Source organism: Pleurodeles waltl, chromosome 10, assembly GCF_031143425.1.
Source record: "Pleurodeles waltl isolate 20211129_DDA chromosome 10, aPleWal1.hap1.20221129, whole genome shotgun sequence".
Lineage (NCBI taxonomy): Eukaryota > Metazoa > Chordata > Amphibia > Caudata > Salamandridae > Pleurodeles > Pleurodeles waltl.
The window spans coordinates 971,969,764-971,993,890 of NC_090449.1; the positions used below are offsets into that span (position 1 = coordinate 971,969,764).

The 24,127-nt window shown below is 43.1% G+C and overlaps 1 protein-coding gene across 1 annotated transcript in view; it reads right to left on the bottom strand.

Annotated features, from left to right (window-relative positions):
• The window catches only part of SYF2 (SYF2 pre-mRNA splicing factor), a 108,098-nt gene that overhangs the window by 29,574 nt on the left and 54,397 nt on the right, over positions 1 to 24,127 (bottom strand). Inside the window, exon 5 of the mRNA XM_069211809.1 lies at positions 22,861 to 22,951. Within this exon, the coding sequence (XP_069067910.1) occupies positions 22,861 to 22,951 (91 nt within the window). The remainder of the gene's footprint in view (positions 1 to 22,860; positions 22,952 to 24,127) is intronic.

Sequence of the window (24,127 nt, forward strand, 5' to 3'; positions counted from 1 at the left end):
TTTTTAGTGGAAAACGGTAATTAACAAAAAAATAAGAGAAACATTTTGGTGGAAGAAAGTTAGAGAATCCTGGAATCAGCTGAATTTTTGCCAGTGTACATGTAGGTGTTGCCTGGAGTTCAATTACACAAGTATTAATAGGGACTGTATGATGAATTGTGTGGCACGGAGTATGTGGTTTTACTACATGTGATTTGGAGTGAAATGATTTGTTATCAATGGTGTTTTGTCTTGTACATGCGTCGAAAACGCATAGTTGCATTGCATTCTATTGCACTATAGTGTGTTGTGAGCCTGTTTAAAGCTTAGCAAACCTGTACTTTGATGAATAGATGTTCTGATATGTAAAGGTTTTGGGATTTATTTACAAATGTTTTTGGATGTATGGTTACACTGATTGGTTGTGCATATTATGTCTTTTGTGAAGCTTGGCTGAAATTACAATGGGCATGTTCCTGGATAAGTCAAACATTCCTGCAAATGGAGGAGAGGCTCCGTTGGAGGCTGGCCCTCTATGCAGTGTGCAAAATTGAGTACATTATGCAGAGGGTTCAGGCAACCACACGTTGGTTTCCAGAGGTAAAAATCAGATCACCTAAAGCTCGAATTTTTAAGGTAGCTGTTCGAGCAGTTAGGCTAATCCAGGAGATGTGCTAAGTATTTGCTGTACTCACAAATCCAATCATGCACCACACACACATTGAATAACTCAAGACCAGAATTTATAAAAATACTTCAGGCATTTTATATACATTTTAAGACCAAAATCTTTAGACTACATTACGTACTTTTTAAGTTATGACTTTTTGAAGTTTTAATAAAGTTAGTCTTTCTGTGCGTAATTACGCACAGGAATCATAGGAATCAATACGCAGTCACTTTAAAAAATGCATTAAAAATCGCACAGTTTTGTTACCAGTCTTTTCTTTTGCAGAGTGGTCGCAGTGGTCGGTGGGCACCTCGTGCCAGCTGGAGAGCCTCGTGCAGCTCCTGGGTTCTGGCAGGAGTGGCGTTGTGGAAGTTCTTGGCACAGGGCCACTTGAAAAAGGAGCTGGTTTGCAGATTTTAAGTTGGTTCCTGGGGGACCCCTTGGGTTGATGAGGTTGCAAGGGGCTGGGGACCCGGGGCACGCACAAGATCCCATGATACATAGCCCAAGAACAGCCAGGTGCAGGGCGCTTTGGAGGTCTTGGATGCTGTGCGCAATGAAGTCCACTGGAGGTGAGTTTCTTTGAAGGTGGCTTACAGGTCAAGGGGGGGCACTCAGGTCAGAGGTCTGGGGTGTTCCTGAAGTCCCTCAACCAGGGCTTCCTCCTAAATGTTTTTCAGCTCTGGGGGAGCTGGTTTTCTCCTGGTCCGATGTCAGCGGACCAGAACCCAGGGTATTGCAGTATCTTGACCACTAGAGGGCGCAGTGCCACCAAACTTGGCACAGTTGTGGGGCACTTCCAGGTGGTCGTTGGTGTGTTGTCGGGTCCAGCTGTGACTTCCGGTTGCAGAGATATCGGTGATTCAGTGAAGTGATCTTCACTGGTTTGTTGGTTCTTTGCAGGAATCTTGCTTTTCTTGAGTGTTGCCTCCCCTCAGGAGGGACGTCTGGGGTGATCATTGAAGCCTGGAGGTCCCCTGGGTTTCTTGGGGTGGGTCCAGTGTTCAGCTCCTCTGCTGTCGCGATTGTCAGGATTCTGGTGCAACAAGCAGGGGTCTTCTGGTGCAGCATGCAGGGGTCTTCTGTTCTCGTCCTGGTGGGTTCTTTGGTGCGAGTCTTCTTTTCTTCATGAGATCATTTTCAAATCTAAAATCTTGGTCTAGGGGAGCCCACTAAATACTGAATTTAGTGGACGCTTTAGGGGGAACCTGGTAGTGTTACACACTACAGTGACCACTTCCTGTGGGAAAGGTCACTTCCCTAAACCTGATTGGCTATTCTCCTCCATTTCAAGATGGAGAAAAATGAAAAGAAGGGTCCACTTTGCCTGCGAGCCCCTTAGGGGTGGTGCAGGCAAGGTGAGGCCACTCCTCCTACCCTTTGTGTGGTTTCCTGCCTTCACTCCCTCCAAGAGTGGGGGTTTGCAAAGGGGGAAGCCATCTGCTGCTTGCAGCAGGCCTGGGGGTCCAGTTTCAAGGGCGGTAGCCCTTTGAAGCTCACTGCCAGGGCAGTGCACATTCCTGAGGAAGGGTAAGTTAGCTCCTCCATTGAGGAAGGGCTTTGTTTCACAAACCAGAGAGGCAGGGCTCTCCCCCAAGGTTTGTGGATTGGCTGTCTGGAGGCAGCAGGCTGGATGGAACCAGTCAGCAACCATGCCGGGATAATTAGCTTTTTCAGGGGGCAGCTCTGAAGTGACCTCTGGGTACTTTTTATAGTAAATCCAGTACTGGTACCAGTTTGGATTTATTATTCTGAGTTGTTTGATACCAAACTGTAGGAGGCTGGACTGGCTTGTAGTGATTACCAAGGGGTACTTACACCTTGCACCAGGCCAAGGTATCCCTTATTAGTGGATAGGGTGTCTAGCAGCTTAGGCTGATAGATAATGGTAGCTTAGCAGAGCAGCTTAGGCTGAACTAGGAGACGAGTGAAGCTCCTACAGTACCACTAGTGTCACTTGCACAATATCATAAGAAAACACAATACACAGATATACTAAAAATAAAGGTACTTTATTTTTATGACAATATGCCAAAGTATCTCAGCGAGTACCCTCAGTATGAGGATAGCAAATATACACAAGATATATGTACACAATACCAAAAATATGCAGTATAGGATTAGAAAACAGTGCAAACAATGTATAGTTACAATAGGATGCAATGGGGACACATAGGGATAGGGGCAACACAAACCATGTACTCCAAAAGTGGAATGCGAACCACGAATGGATCCCAAACCTATATGACCTTGTAGAGGGTCGCTGGGACTGTAAGAAAACAGTGAGGGTTAGAAAAATAGCCCACCCCAAGACCCTGAAAAGTGAGTGCAAAGTGCACTAAAGTTCCCCAAAGAGCACAGAAGTCGTGATAGGGGAATTCTGCAGGAAAGACCAAAACCAGCAATGCAACAACAATGGATTTCCAGACGAGGGTACCTGTGGAACAAGGGGACCAAGTCCAAAAGTCACGACCAAGTCGAGAGTGGGCAGATGCCCAGGAAATGCCAGCTGTGGGTGCAAAGAAGCTGCTACTAGGCAGTAGAAGCTGAGGATTCTGCAGGAACGACAAGGGCTAGAAACTTCCCCTTTGGAGGAGGGATGTCCCACGTCGTGAAGAGTCGTGCAGAAGTGTTTTCCCGCCGAAAGACCGCAAACAAGCCTTGCTAGCTGCAAATCGTGCGGATAGGGTTTTTGGATGCTGCTGTGGCCCAGGAGGGACCAGGATGTCACCAATTGCATGAGGGGACAGAGGGGGCGTCCAGCAAGACAAAGAGCCCTCTCAGAAGCAAGCAGCACCCGGAGAAGTGCCGGAACAGGCACTACGAAGTGGAGTGAAACGGTGCTCACCCGAAGTTGCACAAGAGAGTCCCACGCCGCCGGAGGACAACTCAGGAGGTCGTGCAATGCAGGTTAGAGTGCCGTGGACCCAGGCTTGGCTGTGCACAAAGGAAATCCTGGAAAAGTGCACAGGAGACGGAGTAGCTGCAAAAGACGCAGTTCCCAGCAATGCAGTCTGGCTTGGGGAGGCAAGGACTTACCTCCACCATACTTGGACTGAAGAGTCACTGGACTGTGGGAGTCACTTGGACAGAGTTGCTGGATTCAAGGGACCCCGCTCGTCGTGCTGAGAGGAGACCCAGGGGACCGGTGATGCAGTTCTTTGGTGCCTGCGGTTGCAGGGGGACGATTCCGTCGACCCACAGGAGATTTCTTCGGAGCTTCTAGTGCAGAGAGGAGGCAGACTACCCCCACAGCATGCACCACCAGGAAAACAGTCGAGAAGGCAGCAGGATCAGCGTTACAGAGTTGCAGTAGTCGTCTTCGCTACTTTGTTGCAGTTTTGCAGGCTTCCAGCGCTGTCAGCAGTCGATTCCTTGGCAGAAGGTGAAGAGAGAGATGCAGAGGAACTCTGATGAGCTCTTGCATTCGTTATCTAAGGAATTCCCCAAAGCAGAGACCCTGAATAGCCAGAAAAGAGGGTTTGGCTACTTAGGAGAGAGGATAGGCTAGCAACACCTGAAGGAGCCTATCAGAAGGAGTCTCTGACGTCACCTGCTGGCCCTGGCCACTCAGAGCAGTCCAGTGTGCCAGCAGCACCTCTGTTTCCAAGATGGCAGAGGTCTGGAGCACACTGGAGGAGCTCTGGGCACCTCCCAGGGGAGGTGCAGGTCAGGGGAGTGGTCACTCCCCTTTCCTTTGTCCAGTTTCGCACCAAAGCAGGGCTGAGGGGTCCCTGAACCGGTGTAGACTGGCTTATGCAGAAATGGGCACCATCTGTGCCCATGAAAGCATTTCCAGAGGCTGGAGGAGGCTACTCCTCCCCTGCCTTAACACCTTTTTCCAAAGGGAGAGGGTGTAACACCCTCTCTCCGAGGAAGTCCTTTGTTCTGCCTTCCTGGGCCAAGCCTGGCTGGACCCTAGGAAGGCAGAAACCTGTCTGAGGGGTTGGCAGCAGGAGCAGCTGCAGTGAAACCCCTGAAAAGGTAGTTTGGCAGTACCCGGGTCTGTGCTACAGACCCGTGGGATAATGGGATTGTGCCAACAATGCCAGGATGGCATAGAGGGGGCAATTCCATGATCTTAGACATGTTACATGGCCACATTCGGAGTTACCATTGTGAAGCTACACATAGGTAGTGACCTATGTGTAGTGCACGCGTGTAATGGTGTCCCCGCACTCACAAAGTCCGGGGAATTTGCCCTGAACTATGTGGGAGCACCTTGGCTAGTGCCAGGGTGCCCACACACTAAGTAACTTTGCACCTAACCTTTACCAGGTAAAGGTTAGACATATAGGTGACTTATAAGTTACTTAAGTGCAGTGAAAATGGCTGTGAAATAATGTGTGCATTATTTCACTCAGGCTGCAGTGGCAGGCCTGTGTAAGATTTGTCAGAGCTCCCTATGGATGGCAAAAGAAATGCTGCAGCCCATAGGGATCTCCTGGAACCCCAATACCCTGGGTACCTCAGTACCATATACTAGGGAATTATAAGGGTGTTCCAGTATGCCAATGTAAATTGGTGAAATTGGTCACTAGCCTGTTAGTGACAATTTGGAAAGAAATGAGAGAGCATAACCACTGAGGTTCTGGATAGCAGAGCCTCAGTGAGACAGTTAGTCATAACACAGGTAACACATTCAGGGCACACTTATGAGCACTGGGGCCCTGGCTGGCAGGGTCCCAGTGACACATACAACTAAAACAACATATATACAGTGAAAAATGGGGGTAACATGCCAGGCAAGATGGTACTTTCCTACACAAACAACCCAGGGTTCAGAGTAGCCATTATGTAGCTGGGAAACTCGTATTGACCAGTGTCCATCACAATTATTAAAATGGCTGCTCTGTTCACTATGTCCCAAGTTTGGCAAGGACACAGTGGGGCATATTGCTCTTGCAATCAGGCCCTCACATACAGCATGGTGCACCCTGCCTTGGTGCTGGAAGGCCTGCTAGAGGGGTAACTTACCCATAACATATGCAGTGTAGGGTGGACCAGGCACACAGAGTGTGTGCAATGTCTAGTTTGTTTTTTAGGGTTGCACCAAGACACTCAGCCTGCTATGGCAGTGCTGGGTGCATCTGGATGCATGGCTCTTGAGGGTGGCACAATCAGTGCTGCTGCCCTCAGGGGCATACCCATAGTACTCCATCCCCTGGGTACCTAAGTACTTTTTACTAGGAACTTATAGTGGTAGCTAAAGCTGTATCCAATCACTTTTACCATGTTTTAGGGAAAGAACACTGGCACAGGGAACCTAGTTAGCAGGATCCCAGTGCACTCCAGTTCAAGTTGCATTCAGAAACCAGGAAAAACGTGGGGAGTACTGCAACACACAGTATAGGAAGACTGCAGAAACTGATATTTTAAAGCTTAAACAGGATTTAGATCAAACTGGAGGTACAAACGTTCATGGGGATACAATTTAAGAAGAAATCGGAAAAGGGTGATGTGACTGAAATGGATGTAGGACAGAATCCGGAATTGTATTAGAACGAATGGCTTTACAACACAAGTTTTAGCACGAAAATGCCTTTAGAACAAAATACTTTTTCATCAAACAAGCCCTTACCACAGTGGCCTTTACCACGGAATGTAAGTATTTAACAAGTATAAACCCTTTTGATTATATATAAAATGTCACTTACACAGTGTACATCTGTCCATGGCATGTTGTGTTGCAGATTCACATGCTATGCATATCGATTCCGACATCTAGTGTTGGGCTCGGAGTGTTACAAGTTGTTTTCCTCCGAGGAAGTCTTTTAGAGTCACAGGATCGAGTGACATCTCTTCGGTTCCATTGCACATGGGCGTCGACTCCATTGTTAGATTGTTTTCCGGCAGAGGGTGAAGGAAGGAGTGATAGAGTATAGGAATACAAAGCGATGTCCATGTAAATGTATACATATGTACCAATGTAAACCTTAAACGACTACAGGCTTCCGAGGGGGAAGGGAGGGTGCATGTGAATCTGCAGCACAACATGCCACGAACAGATGTACACTGGGTAAGTGACATTGTCCGTTCGATGGCATGTGTAGCTGCAGATACACATGCTATGCATAGACTAGAAAGCAGTTAGACTTCCCAAAAAGCAGTGGCTAGCCTGTAGGAGTTCAAGTTGTTTGAAATAATGTCCTCAAGACAGCCTGGCCTACAGTGGCTTGTTGCTGTGAGAGAACATCAACACAGTAGTGTTTTGTAGATGTATGGGGAGTTGACCATGTGGCTGCTTTACATTTATCACCCATTGGTGTGTTTCCTAAAAATGCCACTGAAGCTCCTTTCTTTCTTGTGGCATGTGCTCTAGGAGTGATCAAAAGTGGTCTTTTTGCTTTAATAGAGCATGTCTGTATGCATCTAACAATCCATCTTGCTAAACCTTGTTTTGATATAGGATTGCCTTTATGTGGTTGTTGGAAAGCAACGAAAAGTTGCTTTGTTTTCCTAAAATCTTTAGTTCTAAAAGAGCTCTTTTGAGATCTAGGGTATGAAGAGCACTTTCTGCCACAGAGTCTGGCTGTGGAAAGAAGAATGGCAATTCCACTGTTTGGGTGATGTGAAATGGAGATACTACTTTTGGTAGAAATTTTGGATTTGTTCTAAGTACAACTTTATGTTTGTGCACTTGGAAAAAAGGTTCCTCAAGAGTGAATGCTTGTATTTTACTAACACTTCACAATGAAGTAATAGTTACAAGGAAGGTGACCTTCCATGTTAAAAATTGAATTTGACAAGAGTGCATGGGTTCAAAAGGTGTTCCCAGGAGTCTGGTAAGTACGATATTTAAATTCCACGATAGAACAGGTGATTTTCTAGATGGAATAATGCGTTTTAATCCTTCCATGAAGGCTTTATTAACAGGAACTCTGAATAGGCAAGTATGTTGAATAGTTTGTAAGTATGCAGATATTGCAGTAAGGTGTATCTTGATGTAGCTGCAGATACACATGCTGTGCATAGACTAGTAAACAGTTATCTCCACAAAAGCGGTGGTTCAGTCTGTAGGAGTTGAAGTTGTTTGAAATAAAGTCCATAATACTGCTTGTCCTACTGTGGCTTGCCGTGTTGTTAACACATCCACGCAGTAATGCTTGGTAAATATATGAGGCGTAGACCATGTGGCTGCCTTACATATTTCAGTCATTGGTATGTTTCCTAGAATGGCCATGGTAGCACCTTTCTTTCTTGTTGAGTGTGCCTTTGGTGTAATAGGCAGTTCTCTTTTTGCTTTTATATAACAGGTTTGAATACATTTAACTATCCATCTGGCAATGCCTTGTTTGGATATTGGATTCCCTGTATGAGGTTTTTGGAATGCAACAAACAATTGTTTTGTTTTGCGAATTTGTTTCGTTCTCTCTATGTAGTACATTAGTGCCCTTTTAATGTCTAATGTATGTAATGCTCTCTCAGCCACCGAATCTGGTTCTGGAAAGAATACTGGGAGTTCCACTGTTTGATTTAAGTGGAACGGTGATATGACCTTAGGTAAGAATTTAGGATTTGTTTGTAGTACTACTTTATGTTTATGTATCTGAATAAAGGGTTCTTATATAGTAAATGCTTGTATTTCACTTACTCTTCTGAGAGATGTGATAGCTATCAGAAAAGCTACTTTCCATGTTAAGTACTGTATCTCACATGAGTGCATGGGTTCAAAAGGTGGACCCATAAGTCGTGTTAAGACAATGTTGAGATTCCACGAAGGAACTGGTGGTGTTCTTGGTGGGATAATTCTTTTCAGACCCTCCATAAATGCTTTTATGACTGGGACCCTGAATAATGAAGTTGAGTGCATAATTTGCAGATAAGCTGAAATTGCAGTGAGATGTATTTTAATGGATGAAAGAGCTAACTTTGACTTTTGTAAGTGCAGTAGGTAGCTGACGATGTGTTTAGCAGATGCGTGTAATGGTTGAATTTGATTATTATGGCAGTATTAAACAAATCTTTTCCACTTATTTGCATAGCAATGTCTTGTGGTTTTTTTCCTAGCTTGTTTTATGACCTCCATACATTCCTGTGTAAGGTCTAGGTGCCCGAATTCTAAGACTTCAGGAGCCAAATTGCTAGATTCAGCGATGCTGGATATGGGTGTCTGATCTGTTGTTTGTGTTGAGTTAACAGATCTGGTCTGTTCGGTAGCTTGATATGGGGCACTACTGAGAGGTCTAGTAGTGTTGTGTACCAAGGTTGTCTTGCCCAAGTTGGTGCTATTAGTATGAGTTTGAGTTTGTTTTGACTCAATTTGTTTACTAGATATGGAAGGAGTGGGAGAGGGGGAAAAGCGTATGCAAATATCCCTGACCAACTCATCCATAACGCATTGCCCTGAGAGTGAGCCTGTGGGTACCTGGATGCGAAGTTTTGGCATTTTGCATTTTCTTTTGTTGCAAATAGGTCTATTTTCGGTGTTCCCCACCTTTGGAATTAAGTTTTTAGTATTTGGGGATGAATTTCCCATTCGTGGATCTGTTGGTGATCCCGAGAGAGTGTCTGCTAACTGGTTTTGAATTCCAGGTATGAAATGCGCTATTAGGCGAATATGGTTGTGAATCGCCCAATGCCATATTTTCTGTGCCAGGAGACACAACTGTGTCGAGTGTGTTCCTCCCTGTTTGTTCAGGTATTACATTGTTGTCATGTTGTCTGTTTTGACAAGAATGTGTTTGTGGGTTATCACAGGTTGAAATGTTTACAGTGCTAGAAATACTGCTAGCAGTTCTAAGTGATTTATGTGAAACTGTCTCTGCTGAGTGTCCCATTGTCCTTGGATGCTGTGTTGGTTGAGGTGTGCTCCCCACCCTATCTTGGAGGCATCCGTTGTTATTACGTATTGAGGCACTGGGTCTTGAAAAGGCCGCCCTTTGTTTAAATTTATAGTGTTCCACCATTGAAGCGATGTGTATGTTTGGCGGTCTATCAACACTAGATCGTGAAGTTGACCCTGTGCCTGTGACCACTGTGATGCTAGGCACTGTTGTAAGGGCCGCATGTGCAATCTTGCGTTTGGGACAATGGCTATGCATGAGAACATCATGCCTAGTAGTCTCATCACTAATTTTACCTGTAACTTTTGGTTTGGGTGCATGGCTTGTATTACGTTTAGAAATGCCTGTACCCTTTGTGGACTTGGAGTGGCAATCCCTTCTGTTGTGTTGATTGTTGCTCCTAAGTATTGTTGTATTTGACACGGCTGTAGGTGTGATTTGTTGTAGTTGAGTGAGAAACCTAGCTTGTGAAGGGTTTCTATGACATACTTGGTGTGATGTGAACACCGTTCTTGCGTATTGGTCTTGATTAACCAATCGTCTAGGTACGGGAACACATGTATTTGCTGCCTTCTGATATGAGCTGCTACTAATGCCAGGCATTTTGTAAAAACTCTTGGTGCTGTTGTTATCCCGAATGGCAACACTTTGAACTGGTAATGTACCCCTTGGATTACAAACCTTAAGTACTTTCTGTGGGAAGGATGTATGGGTATATGGAAATATGCATCCTTGAGGTCTAGTGTTGTCATGTATGTAGTCTTGTTGTTTGAGAAATGGGATCACGTCTTGCAGTGTCACCATGTGAAAGTGATCTGATTTGATGTATGTGTTTAATGTTCTGAGATCTAGTATAGGTCTTAGAGTTTTGTCTTTTTTGGGTATGAGAAAGTACAGGGAGTAAACTCCTGTTCCCTTCTGATGAATTGGTACTAGCTCTATTGCATCTTTTTGCAACAACGCTTGGACCTCTAGTTGTAGGAGATCTATGTGTTGTTTGGACATGTTGTGTGTTTTCGGTGGAACATTTGGAGGGAATTGAAGAAACTCTATGCAATAACCATGCTGGATAATGGCTAGGACTCACATGTCTGTTGTTATTTGTTCCCAGTTGTTGTAGAAATTGGTTAGTCTCCCACCCACTGGTGTCATGTGTTGGGGATTTGTGACGTTGAAGTCACTGTTTAGTTTGTGGAGTTTTGGGGCTCTGGAACTTCCCTCTACTCTTTGGGAACTGTCCTCCTCTGTATTGTCCCCGAAAACTTCCCCGCTGATATTGGCTTTGATAAGTGAGTCTTGTTTGTGAGGGTGAGGGCTCTGTGCTCTGTCCCCGAAACCCCCCTCTAAACTGTGATTTTTTGAAATGTGCCTCTGCTTTGTGGGGAGTAGAGTGCGCCCGAGGCTTTGGCCGTATCTGTGTCTTTTTAAAGTTTTTCTATGGCAGTGTCCACCTCCGGCCCAAACAACTGCTGTTCGTTAAATGGCATATTCAGGACTGCTTGTTGTATTTCAGGCTTGAATCCTGAGGTTCTTAGCCATGCGTGCCTCCGTATGGTCACTGCTGTATTTACAGTCCTAGCAGCTGTGTCGGCTGCATCCATTGCTGAGCGTATCTGATTGTTCGAGATACTCTGGCCTTCCTCCACCACTCTCTTTTTTGGAACTCTTTGGGCAGATGTTCAATGAAATGTTGCATTTTGTCCCAATGAGCCCTATCATATCTCGCCAGCAATGCCTGTGAGTTGGCAATGCGCCATTGGTTGGCTGCCTGTGCCGCAACCCTTTTCCTCGCTGGGCCGAACTTGCGACTTTCTTTGTCTGGAGGTAGGGCGTCTCCTGAGGTGTGTGAGTTCGCCCTTTTACGAGCTGCCCCTACTACCACTGAGTCTGGTGTTAGTTGCTGCGTGATGTACACAGGGTCTTTTGGTGGCGCTTTGTACTTCTTTTCCACCCTTGGAGTTATGGCCCTGCCCTTCACAGGTTCTTGAAACACTTGTTTGGAGTGTTTGAGCATTCCTGGTAACATAGGGAGTCTCTGGTACTGGCTATGTGTGGCTGACAGTGTATTAAAGAGAAAGTCATCCTCTATAGGTTCTGCGTGCAGGGTGACATTATGAAACGCTGCTGCTCTTGCCACCGCCTGTGTGTAGGCAGTGCTGTCCTCAGGTGGTGACGGTCTCACTGGATAACAGTCGGGACTGTTATCTGATACAGGCGTATCATAAAGATCCCAAGCGTCAGGATCATCCTGACTCATCCCTGTGTGAGTTGGGGACTGCATCATTGGTGGAGTGGCTACTGGTGATAGTTGTGTCGAGCGTTGTGGAGATGGTGGCGGAGTCACTTGTCTTGCCACCTTTGCCTGAGGCTGCTTGTCTTTCTCTTGGAAGGAAAGTTTTCTTTTCATTCTTATTGGAGGGAGAGTACTGATCTTCCCTGTGTCCTTTTGAATGTGGAGCCTTCTTTGAGTGTAATCTGGCTCCCCTGCTTCCAGTTCTTGTCCGACTTTGTGTCCTTGCATTTGTGAGGACAGGCCCTGTTCCTCGGTGTAGGAACTCTATTTCGGTTCCGAGGACGGATGTTTCGGTATGGAAACTTTTTCGGCAGTCTTTTTCGGCTCCGAAGACACTTTAATTTTCGGCGTACGATCTCTCGATGCCGACTCATTTTGGTGCCACCCTATCGGTGTCAAGATTGCTCCGACCCAGTGTCTCGGGGTCGAGTCTGCTCTGTGCCGGTATCTCGACCGGAGTTGGATGACTTCGACACATGCATGCCCTTTTTCGGTGCCCATGCTCGGTCACCTATTTTTTGGGTTAAGCCATGGCGTGCTGGCGGTGGCGTCCCCTGGGCTTTAACGGTTTTTCCGTGAGTTTTGTGTTGTGACGTCTTACTCACGGTTTTCGGCATCTGTTCGGGATCGACCTCGTCCGAGTCCGAATCCGCGATGGAGAAGGTTTCTTCCTCTTCCTCCAAGTGTCGTTGTCCTGTCGGCGCCGACGCCATTTGTAGTCTTCTTGCTCTTCGGTCTCTTAAAGTCTTCCTCGACCGAAACGCTCGACAGGCCTCACAGGTATCCTCTTTGTATTCTGGAGACAAACACAAATTACAGACCAGATGCTGATCTGTATAAGGATACTTGTTGTGACATTCGGGGCAGAAGCGGAATGGGGTCCGTTCCATTAGCCTTGAAGACGCACGTGGTCAGGCCGACCAGGCCCGCCGGGGAATTGAAAACCCCGAAGGGCCACCGGAGCTCTTCAAAATTCGGTGTCGATCTGTTGTAACTATCCCGATACCGAACGCAAACAATACCGTCAAATTTTCCGAGATTTTCACTAACTTTCCAAACCAAAATGCGGAGCGAAAAGGAACACGTCCGAACCCGATGGCGGAAAGAAAACAATCTAAGATGGAGTCGACGCCCATGCGCAATGGAGCCGAAAGGGGAGGAGTCCCTCGATCTCGTGACTCGAAAAAGACTTCTTCGAAGAAAAACAACTTGTAACACTCCGAGCCCAACACTAGATGGCGGGATATGCACAGCATGTGTATCTGCAGCTACACATGCCATCGAACATATTTATATATTTAAAAGTTGTTTAGGTACCTGTAATATACTTAAATTTTCCTCAATTTTCATTGTAAAAGATATCCGTTGTAAAAGCATATTCGTTGCAATTAATCTTGTTGTAAAAGCCTTTCGTTCTTAAGACATTTACGTTATAAAGCCTTTGTTCTAAATGCTTCTCGTTCTTAAGCCTTGGTGATAAAGGCCGTTTCCCACTGATACTGAGTGTGAAGTAATGGCTGAAAAATTGTTTCGTAGAGGGAATTGACAGGAAGAGTATACGTGCATCTACACTGGTCGAGGTGTAACTTGTGGATGTTTACTATTTCCCAAAGCTCAGAGACGAGACAGAAATGTGGTAGAAAGTATTGGTCTGAGTAATAATCCTTCATAGACTGTCATGGAGAAATATAAACAGGTTATAGAGCATTTAAATTGAAAGGTTCTCCAGAAGCAAGTTAAAGCATTGAAAATCATGAAAGCAACACAAAATCCAGAAGGTGAGTGCATATTATGAGAGATTGTTGCAGATATACAGGTAGTACATTGGAGTTAATGACCCAGCAAAAGCGTGTCAGGATTGGTTTCTGCTTTTGTGTATGAACTGCGCTTGAACCTCAGTGCACATACACAGAAGTATGTAACGTGCCAATAAGAAACTATTACATGAGATCCTTGCCTATGCAAAGCATTGCAGTGACTGTTGCAAGCCCAAAAAAAAAAAACCGTCAAAGGGAAAGATGATGGCAACTCAGTCAAAGTTCATTAAAAAAAAAAAAAAAAAAAAAGGGCCAGGGAAATTTCCAAGCACCAGTTGCTGGTGTTGGTGTATAATGTGCTGGTGCACATGGTAATGGAGTGCAATTTGGTCACATGGTAATGGTGCCTCATTTGTGCAAGGTAAAAATAGTGGTCCATGTGGTAGAGGCAGAAAACTTACTAACAATGTTTTCCACACAAAATGTAATTAAAAATGCAATAATGACAATTGGTTCTTGTCACATGTGGTAAAGAATGACACTGTAAACAAACTTGTATATTTACGCATATCCTGGTATCAGCCAAATGGTAGCCTCCAGAATAGGAGCACTCCTGCAGAGGGTTTGAAAGGCATGAGGCTTCTAGAGTGGGGATTCAACATTATGTGGTGGAAAGCATTAGGCAAAGTTGAGAACACTTTTTTTTCACCCAACACATATAACATTTTGTTGTTGTTAGGAGGATATGAATCAGATGGTACAGAATGGGATGACTGCATCATCACAGTCAGTTGTCCAGCCCCACCAGCATCTTTGCAAAGCAAGCAGAATGTAAGTCAGTTTAATGGGAATATGCCTTCAGCCCTGGTCATACATAAACCTATGCAGAATAATATGCCAATATTTCAACCAAATAATTTACATTTTAGCAGAAATATTCAGTAATGAATGATAATTTTCCACAACTGGCAACCACACCCTGAGCTCCTACAGCATGAGGTTCAGCACAATGATGGTGCCTGAGAGGGGAGAAGGATTTCATTCTCAGTGCATTCCTGAAGGGAGATCAGGATGGGTCTTTTATTGAAGTAGTAGTTAATGGTCATCCAATATTAACTTGACTGATACATGTGCTACAAGATCCAGGGTTTGACCAGGTCGAAGTTCTCAACCTTCCCCTGTCGGGAAAAGATGTCCAAGTTGTAGGCATTCCAAATAAATAAATGACTAGTAAGCCATCAGCAAATGCCCTGATAAAAGTATTACTAATCATGAGTTTATAATTAGTGAGACAAGTCCAGTGAATTTGCTGAGTCGAGATTTCTTTATGCAAGGCATTTAACCAAAAGATCACAATATTGAATTTAAACTGAAGTCACAAGTTACAAAGAATAAATAATTTCCAGGTTTTACAAAAGAGGACCCAACTCCAGATGTGAGGTATACTGTGAAAGAGGTGGTTTGGGACTTCACAGGAAAATAAATCAAGTTGATCAAGAGTCGAGGGACAATGCATTATTACTGTAAAACCGAATGTAGTCTATCCTCACAAGCTTCAATATAGTCTTATCCTGTGAATCTGAGGAGGGGATCGTGTCTGGCATTCATAAAACAAGTGAGCTGGGTATTTTAAATGAAATCATAGGTAGTCCATGTGATTCACCCATAATGGTCCTGAACAAACCTAGTGGTAAATACAGAATAATATAGGGTTTACACTAAATAAATGATATGGTGATTCCATGTTGCATAGTGGTACCAAATCCAGCAGTGATTTTGTTTCCGGGTTTCGGCTAGTGCAGAGTGCTTCATGGTGACCAATGTGTGTCAAATATTTTTCTCTATGCCTCTTGATGAGGACAGTCAGTATCTTTTTGCATTGAAATTCAAAAATATACTGTTCACTTGGTGCAGGCTCCTACAAGGCTATACAGAGAGTCCTTCAATCTTTTCCCAAACACTGCAGAAGTATTTGGAAAGTTAAAATTGCCTGTGACTCAGTACTAGTGCAGTGTATCTATGACTTGGTTATTGCAGTTGAAATTAAGGAAGGCTGTAAGCTGAATACAATTGCTTTGCTAAATCACATGGCAGAAAATGGGCATAAAGTGTTTCCTATTAAAATACAGAACCGTCAGAAAGAATTAATTTATTTGGGACACCAAACTGAGACGGGAAATGTTCAAAAGGCATTTGAGATTCTGCAAATTAACCTACCAACTAAAAAAAAGAGAAGTGAGGAGGTTTCTAGGAATGACTTGCTACTGTTGATAGTGGATTCCAAACATCATCTTGATTGTAAAGCCTATACTGAGCATGACACATAATGATGTTGGCGATCCAGTGTCCCAGGACGATGAACGCATGTAATGTTTCTTAGAGTGGAGATACAGTTTGTGTAGTGCGCCTGTTCTAAGGATGCTCAGTTACGAGAATTATTTTTTATTTACTTTGTTATGAAAGAGATTGGTGTACACTTTCTGTTCTTACCCAGCAGCATGGAGCAGACATGCTGCCGACTGCATATTTCTCTGCAACACTGGATCCAGCAGCCATTGCTCCACCAGGTTGCATGAAAAATATTGCAGCAACGTCTTTGGCAAGTGAACAAAGGGAGGCAATTGTAACTGAATGTACAATTATAGTATTTGTTCCACATTCAGTTCAGATGTTGATAACCCGTACACCCAAAAAACATCACACAAATAGCAACCTGACTAAGTATGAGCAAACGATTATAGCGGCAGACAAAAACCGATTTAAAAGTCACAATACTCCGAATCATGCTACGCTGTTGCATTTGCCAGAGAGGAAAGATGGAGAAAAGGATAATGAAATTGAGGAGCGGGACTATAACTGTATTGATGTGACACAATAATTCAAGGAGAGCAATATATGCAGTCCGCACAGTAACAAATTGTGGAAAACTTCATAATTGTGTGATGAAACTACAACAATCAATAGCAGAACTGATTAAAATTACAAGCGCATGTTCCGTGGCCAACTAAGTGTTACAATCTACCCGGACAGTAAGTATGTTTTGAAGTGGACCATGATTTTGGACACCTGTATTCACAAATGGGTTTTGTGACAACTGCTCAAACACCCATCAATAATGGGCCACAAATTCTAGATTTGTACAATGCTCTATAGTTACTAAAGAAAATTGCAGTTGTAAAACATGGAGCACACAATAATGTAGAAGGCATTGTTTGAATGGGCAACAGCTTCACAGATGAAGCTGGAAAATGCTGTGCTGGTGACTAGTACATTACAGCTGAACTAAAACAATTGTTATCACTGTCAAATGAAACTTTAGATGAGTTTAGGACTTAAAAAGTGAAGTACCAGAGGATGAAAATGAATTATGGGAAGCAAGAAATACTGAACTGTGGAGGTCAGCTGATGAAAGATGTGTACTGACAGATTTAATTCTAATACAGATGGCAAGATACATGCACAGATCTGCACATGTATGTGATGGCATGGCTGATGCTTAAGATGTATTGGTTTAATCCTTATTTTAGAATGATTCCTGAAAATCTGTGTCAAAGATATGTAAATGTCAGCAGGTAAATCTTGCTAGAAAGACACGTATGACCAGGAATCACATGGAAAAATCACAGGACCTTTTAAATGATTAAAAGTAGGTTTTTTTTGTTTTTATGTCTCCCTGTAAAGTTTAACGTTATACTTCAGAGGTCATCTGATTATTTAGCAGGTGAAGTGAAGCATTCCAGACTAGGAGATGTGACCATAGCTATTACTGGGGGAACTGACCCCTATATTTGTCCTGCCAACTTCTTTGGAATCAGACAGAGGAGCTCATTTTAAAAATTGAGTGTTGAGCGTCTTATGCATGGCACTGACCATACAGCAGAGGTTCAACTGTAGTTACCATCCCAAAGCATAAGGAGTTGTTCAAACAGCAAACAGTATCATGAAACCAAAATTGACAAAAGTCTGCTCTTCAACCTCGCTGAAGTTGCAAGATGTGCCTCCTCTGATTGCATTTGGCATGAGAAGCACCCCAAATAAGGGTGCAAGACTAACACCCCATGAGGATTCCTGGTATTCCTTCAGCTGCTGTTCTGAATATTACTTTTTGTTTTGTTCTGGATAACTGCAAAGGTTTGGCTGATTTAGCATGGTCCATCTCTCGCCAGGTGTAGCTTATCACATCTTCAACAAGTGCTTTAACCTACAGTCCGAAGGGTGTGGTGAAGAAAACAGACAAGAAAGACCTGTCTTGACCCTCTATGGAAGGGGCCTTAGAAAGTTATATCTATGCCAAACACTGCTGAGAAGTGTGGATTTCGGCCACACTGGATTCACGCAGCTCAAAGAAAGACTACAGATGAAGAAGTATTGCCATCAACCACTCATCCACAGAGTCAAGCTTGAGTTGCAATGTGGATCTAGGGTAAGAACAAGTTCAAGAAAGAGAAAAAAACAAAAAAAAAAAAAACACAAATCAAACGTTTACAATTCAAACTGGAAAAAACAAGTGTTAGAATCGATACCCCATTCAAAACTCTGCTTGTATTCAAAGCTACCAAAAATAAGAAAAGGTTATCACAAGAGCAAATCAAAGTGTCCCAGATAAAAAAAAAAAAAAAAAGAAAAAAGGCATGTGATGAAAACAAAACATAAGGTGAGAGCTTGATCCGAATTAAATGGTCTGAAGTTGTGAGAAAGAAGCACTGCAAAGATTCAGGCCATCATTACAAGTGTGGCGGTCTGAAGACCGCCACACTCTGGGCCGGCGGCAAAAACAGCCATATTATGACTTTGATGGTTTGGCTGAAGACAAACCGCCTCAAAGAACGCCGCCAGTACCACCAAGGTAGTCGGACCGTCGGGCCAGAAATGAGCACCTCTGGCCCGGCGGCAGCCGTAAGACTGTCGGCGGTATTTTTAGTCAGCACACCGCCAGGCTTTCTGTGGCGGTCGCACCACCACGAAAACACTGGTGGTAACGCTCCTGGCGACAGGAATCTCCATTCCTGACGATGGCACAAGCACCCTCACATGTCCACAAAACTTCAGACACCCCCCTGATCCATCCTCTTGCACCCCCCCCAGCCACACACCTCCCCTCATCCGCACGCATCCAGACACCCCCCACCCACTCGCAGACTTGCACACATGCACCCCCTCATCCGCACACATCCACAGACACCCCCACTCACTCCCAGACTTGCACATATGTACCCCACTTGCATGCATCCCAATACACACACCTACTCACTCGCACCTCAACACCCTCCTACCCTACGCATACATGCAGACACCCCCCATCCGCATACATGCAGACACCCCCCATCCACACACATGCAGACACCCCCCAACCGCACGTATACATCCAGACACCCCCACTGACTAGCTCACACTCACTCAGACACCCCCATTAACACACAAACATACACTCAAGACAGATAACCCCACCCCTTTATATACAAACACACACGCACTTGCACCCCGACAACCCACCTCCCCTCCCCTTCCATTCGGACTGACACACTGTCCACGCACACATACATACACACACATACACAGACAGACAGAAACAGACTCATGCACACCCATGCCCATACCGCTACACATACACGCACACACCAGGCACATGCACACAACACCCCATGCCCCTCCACCCCCCCTTTCGGGCGGTTCACCTGCCTGTCTTGGTGAGGGAGTTGTCTGGGAGGGGATGGGTCTCACCGTTTTCCACCGCCAGCACTGCACCGCCATTCAGGAAACCACTGCGCCATATAACGTATCGTAATACGGGTTGTGTCCTGTTAGTGTGGCGGAGCTGGCGATGGAAAAGCCTTTCTTATGCCGTTGGCCAAATCCGACTGATCTTGTAATATGGAGGTTTTCGGACCACCAACACAGGCGGTATTCTGGCATCCGTGTCTTCGGCGGCCTTGCGAAAAGACCGCCAAAGTGGTAATGAGGGCTTCAGTCTAATGATAAATGAAGATAAATCAGCAGAAACAGTGACCGATCTAAATGACGAGTCTGAAAAACGTGAAGTCAGAAGCTCAACAAGAGTAAGAGTGCCAAACAAGAAATACACAACTCCAAAATGGGAATTTCTCACAAAAACTGTGTCAGGAGAAAGAGACACTGACTTGAGTGATTATCAATTTCTGCTTGAACAGCCTCCATGAACTGACATATGAAATTAATCTGAGGATGATTAAATTTGAATTATTTTTGCTGACAGAAATGGATCTGAAATTTTTAGAATGTTTTTGTGTGAATATGCCTGCATCTGAAGAAGACTAACTTTGTAAATACTTGAAATGTTTAGCTGATGAAAGGGTTTTTATGGCCACACAGTTTGTTGTGAACATTTCAAATGAAATCTGTGCGCCATTATTTGTCTTTATCTCGGCCCGTATGTTGGCGAACATCTGAATTTATTGAATTATTTGCTCTCATCTATATTTCTGTGCCCGCATTAACATCTTTGAAGATTATAACTGAATACATTTTTTTTTTTTTTTTAAAGATTACTTTTCTAGTTGTCCATATTTTCTTTTTTCAATTTCGTACCTTGTTTTCAAAACTGAGATTTTATTGAAAGACTGTTTTGATAGAAAGAAGATGGCTTCATGTAATTAACTATTTTGCTTGGCTTTAACAATAGATTTTATAATCTTTATTTTTAATAGTACTATTTGAAATTGTGGTGAATTTATACTTCCTTGTTTGACATTCTTCAATCCAGCCTAATGGACATAGTGCTAATATTAAAATGTTTGGTTGTTATTGGTATTAGGAGAGATTTGAAACATGGATGTGAAAAGAAGAGAACCAGAAGAAGAAAGGAGGTTGAACTTGATGACCTCAAAGCATTGATATATCACTGATTGAAGACCGTTCAGAAGGTTGAATTGAAGGAGTCAACAATAATTAATGAAGTGTGGTAGTGTAGAGTAGATATGTAGTGATTATTTCAGAAATCACTGGTGGTGGGGAAAATCGAAGAGTTTTAATAATTAAAAATGAATGCACAAATGATATGTGTTAAGGTTAGCACTGCTAGGCTTCAGGCATAGACAAGCGTGCATTGGCATACAGTCATAACAAATGTGTACCTTTGTTTTACAATGAAAGACTCAGTGTGCCTTTCCATTTAAAAAATAAATAAGCAAAATGGAAGCTCTACATAGTGTGTGCTTGCTGATAAATACAATGAATTTAAATGTGTTATTGGATTGCTGTTATGAAATGCACAGTCATCTCACATTCCACTTAGACCTCTGTTTTATATTTAGACTTTTCCTGCCTTTTTAACAGTGCAGACCCGGCACCATTGTGTAATTTGACTTAAACTTAAGAGCCTTGTGTGCCCTCTTTGGCAGACTCTGTCAGTCCTCTTCCTGAACTATACTTTGGTTCTGGCTGTTTGTTTATTTTGCAAGCAGACCTTATGTTGATCCCTTTGCCTTATTTAATTCTGACTTAATATACTGTCTCCCCAAGATTTGAATAACAATCTTTTTTAATTTTGTAAAGAATCTAATTTTGAATAAACCATTATGGTTCTTAACTTCAAATTCTTGTTTGGTGAAGCTTTTATTTATTGATACAAGGGCTTAGTCTCACAAAGACTTACTAACTAGGTCTTACGAAGACTCAGTTAGCCAAGATCCTGCGCATCAATTCTATTTTTTTTGTCTTTAAAAAAAAAGAATTCACCTTGGTAATGTGGTTTTCCTACAATGCCTTTAACTCCCTGTTTCACATCATTTCACTTCTCTTCCAAACTGTGCAATGACAATGCTAATTTCTAATACCCAACAAATACTTACCTCCCACGGCTTCCAAATATGTATCAAAAGCATCCTTCCAGTCATCCCACTTCAGTAATGGTTTGCCAGAGCACTGCAATACCAAAAGTAGGACAGCTACAGATTGTGTGCTTGTTATTTTGCTGTTAATCAGTAAGAAATGATCAGTGACCCTGGTAGTATTAAAAATAAAATGTCACTTCCATCTTTATATGAAGTGGTCAGGTAAAAACAATACAAGTAGCCACCAGAGTCCATAAATCCCCCTAATCATTCATGCATTTTGTCAGTTCAGTGGAAATACAATCTTAAAGTCTTTTTCATCTTTTCTCGATGATTAAAGGTAGTCTTTATTGTCTTTCTATAATGATAAACTGCCACCATCTATCTCAGATGTGCAACATCCCTCTAGGAAAATCAAAGTCAGCGATTAGAGATGCTATATCATGAAATCGGTAAGCCCCTACATGCAATGATGAAATGTGAAGATATCAGCACCTACCATTGCTAATTAGAGCCTGGGGGGGGGGTGGGGAGGTGGGGGGGGGTCCTAACGAAACATGACATACACACAATATAACAGGAATGGCCAATTGGAGTGTACAAAGAATTTAAGTAACAAGATATGCATGGTTGTTTTTCACTACGGAGAAGTCAAATTTATGGCCACCTGCCCAAGCTTGCCTGGACACAACAGCAGTGTTTTTCAGTTGTGCAGCAGCACAATGGGTAAGATGCAATATGTTCCATCATTCCTTGGCCTGCAGCCCACTGACACTGAATATTTTACAAGGTGCTCCTATGCAGCACGTTAATGCATCTCTTCAAAGCATTTGAGCAAATAATAAATTTCCTTGGTTTCACTGTTCTACACATCTTCAAGGGTATTCACAATGTTGAATGAACAGTTAGATAGGATGACCTTAAAGTAGATCCAGGAGCTTCTACTATGATAAACTTCCTGGCTGGTAGATCTAGATGGTTACTTGCTTACGGATATTCAATACAGGCATGGTCATTCAGACTTGGCATTTTGTTTAGTTCTTTTGAAAATTAACCACATTTGATCAGAGATTCATACATGAGAAACAATCTTAAAACATATAAGCAGTTGGGCTTAAAGTATATCCACTAGTCACCTTTCAGACAGCTAGATGGGAAGATTCTGAAGTATAAAAATGTAATAGTGCAAACATAAAAAGGCATGAAAAAGTATCATTTTATATATGATTTATTGTATTCCTTGCTCACTTTTACACCTTCTACCACTGCATCTCTCAACTACCTGGAGACAGTTAAGGGCATCACAGTGCAGTGGGGTAAAAAGGCATAAAACAGATACATTTTAGGTTCTGAAATGGGTGTATCACATATTAAAAAGTGGTCACAATCGCTTCACAGCGACATTGCAATGCTAAATGTACCAGTGCTGTGCAATGCCAATGCACATGGTATCAAAGCACAGCTTGCCCAGTATCCAATCTTCAGTACTATCCTGCCCCAAAATGGTACTGCAGTTGTTATTTGAATTCTGTTTGGAAAGTAAGCATGAACAAAAAGGTTCACTTACTGTTTCTCTCGTAACTGTTCGTATTCTTCCATGTCAGGTTTAATCTGCTTGGTCAACCTGTTGTATTGACGCAACTGTGCAGCTGCATAATCTGCAAATATAAAAGAAATGAATAAATATTCAAAGAAAAAGAAATTAATCATCTACTATAATGATTTAAAGGAAGAGCTCTACTTCAACCGAGGACAGTGCCCCCCTTTTAATCCACATTGTGTGTAGGTGGCGATGCCTTTTACTGAAAAACACCGACTAACGAATTAGAAACACTTCAGATTTATGATCAACCAGAGGTCTCTCTGGCATTTTATTAAATTAAAGTACTGCGATATGATGTTTTTGTACCCCATCCTCCCTCCCCCTCTCCCCCCCCCGCTATCCCTCAAAAAAAGGGTGTGGTCTGGGGACAATAATGGGGGAAGACATGGGGTTTGCACACATTATTTTTTGAGTCTAGGCAATACACCTTCAGTGTTTGTTAGCTCAGCTGTGAGGATACAGATAGATGCAATATGTTATGGGCTGAAGGGAATTATGAAAGTACTGAAATTATCTTTTCTATTAAGATGTCTCAGATGCTGAATAACAGCAGGTAGAAGGCAACCATTCCATTTTAGTCAATAGCTAAAGGCTTTCTGACATCATTAAAAACACGAACCAAAAAGACTTGCTACCGTGATAGTACAATGTGCCATATATATATGATCTACTGGCCTGGCTTACGTGTCCTATAATTCAAAGTTTTAACCAAACGACACAAATGAAATAAATTTAGGAGCACAAAATTTGTCAACAGTGCCCACAAATTCCAAACACCGATACATGGACTTTAATATGTACAACTTACGAGTGAGAAAACTCTACCAGCTGGACTATAATTTTATACTGTATTATTGTGAGTCGGGTGGGAACAATTATGTTCTTATGAGTGTCAGAGAAACGTACATTCCAAATGTTGTGAACACAGTGTCAAAACTTGGTGGATATTCATGCATCTGAGCAATATATTTTGCACTCTACATGTAAATTTAGACATAAGCATGCAGAATTTGCCTTTCTATTGGTTCTCCAATCGTTTGTATCACTCAAAACTTTAACAATGCAACTGTTACTCTAAGGAGAGTTCGTGCTACATTAAGGCAGTAAGGGCCTGATGTACAAATCTATTTTGACGTCACAAAATATGAAAAATAGCCTTTTGCAACCACAAAATGGCCTTGAATGATGTACCATCCCTATTTTTTGAGTCAGCATCCTGTACCTACTTGCA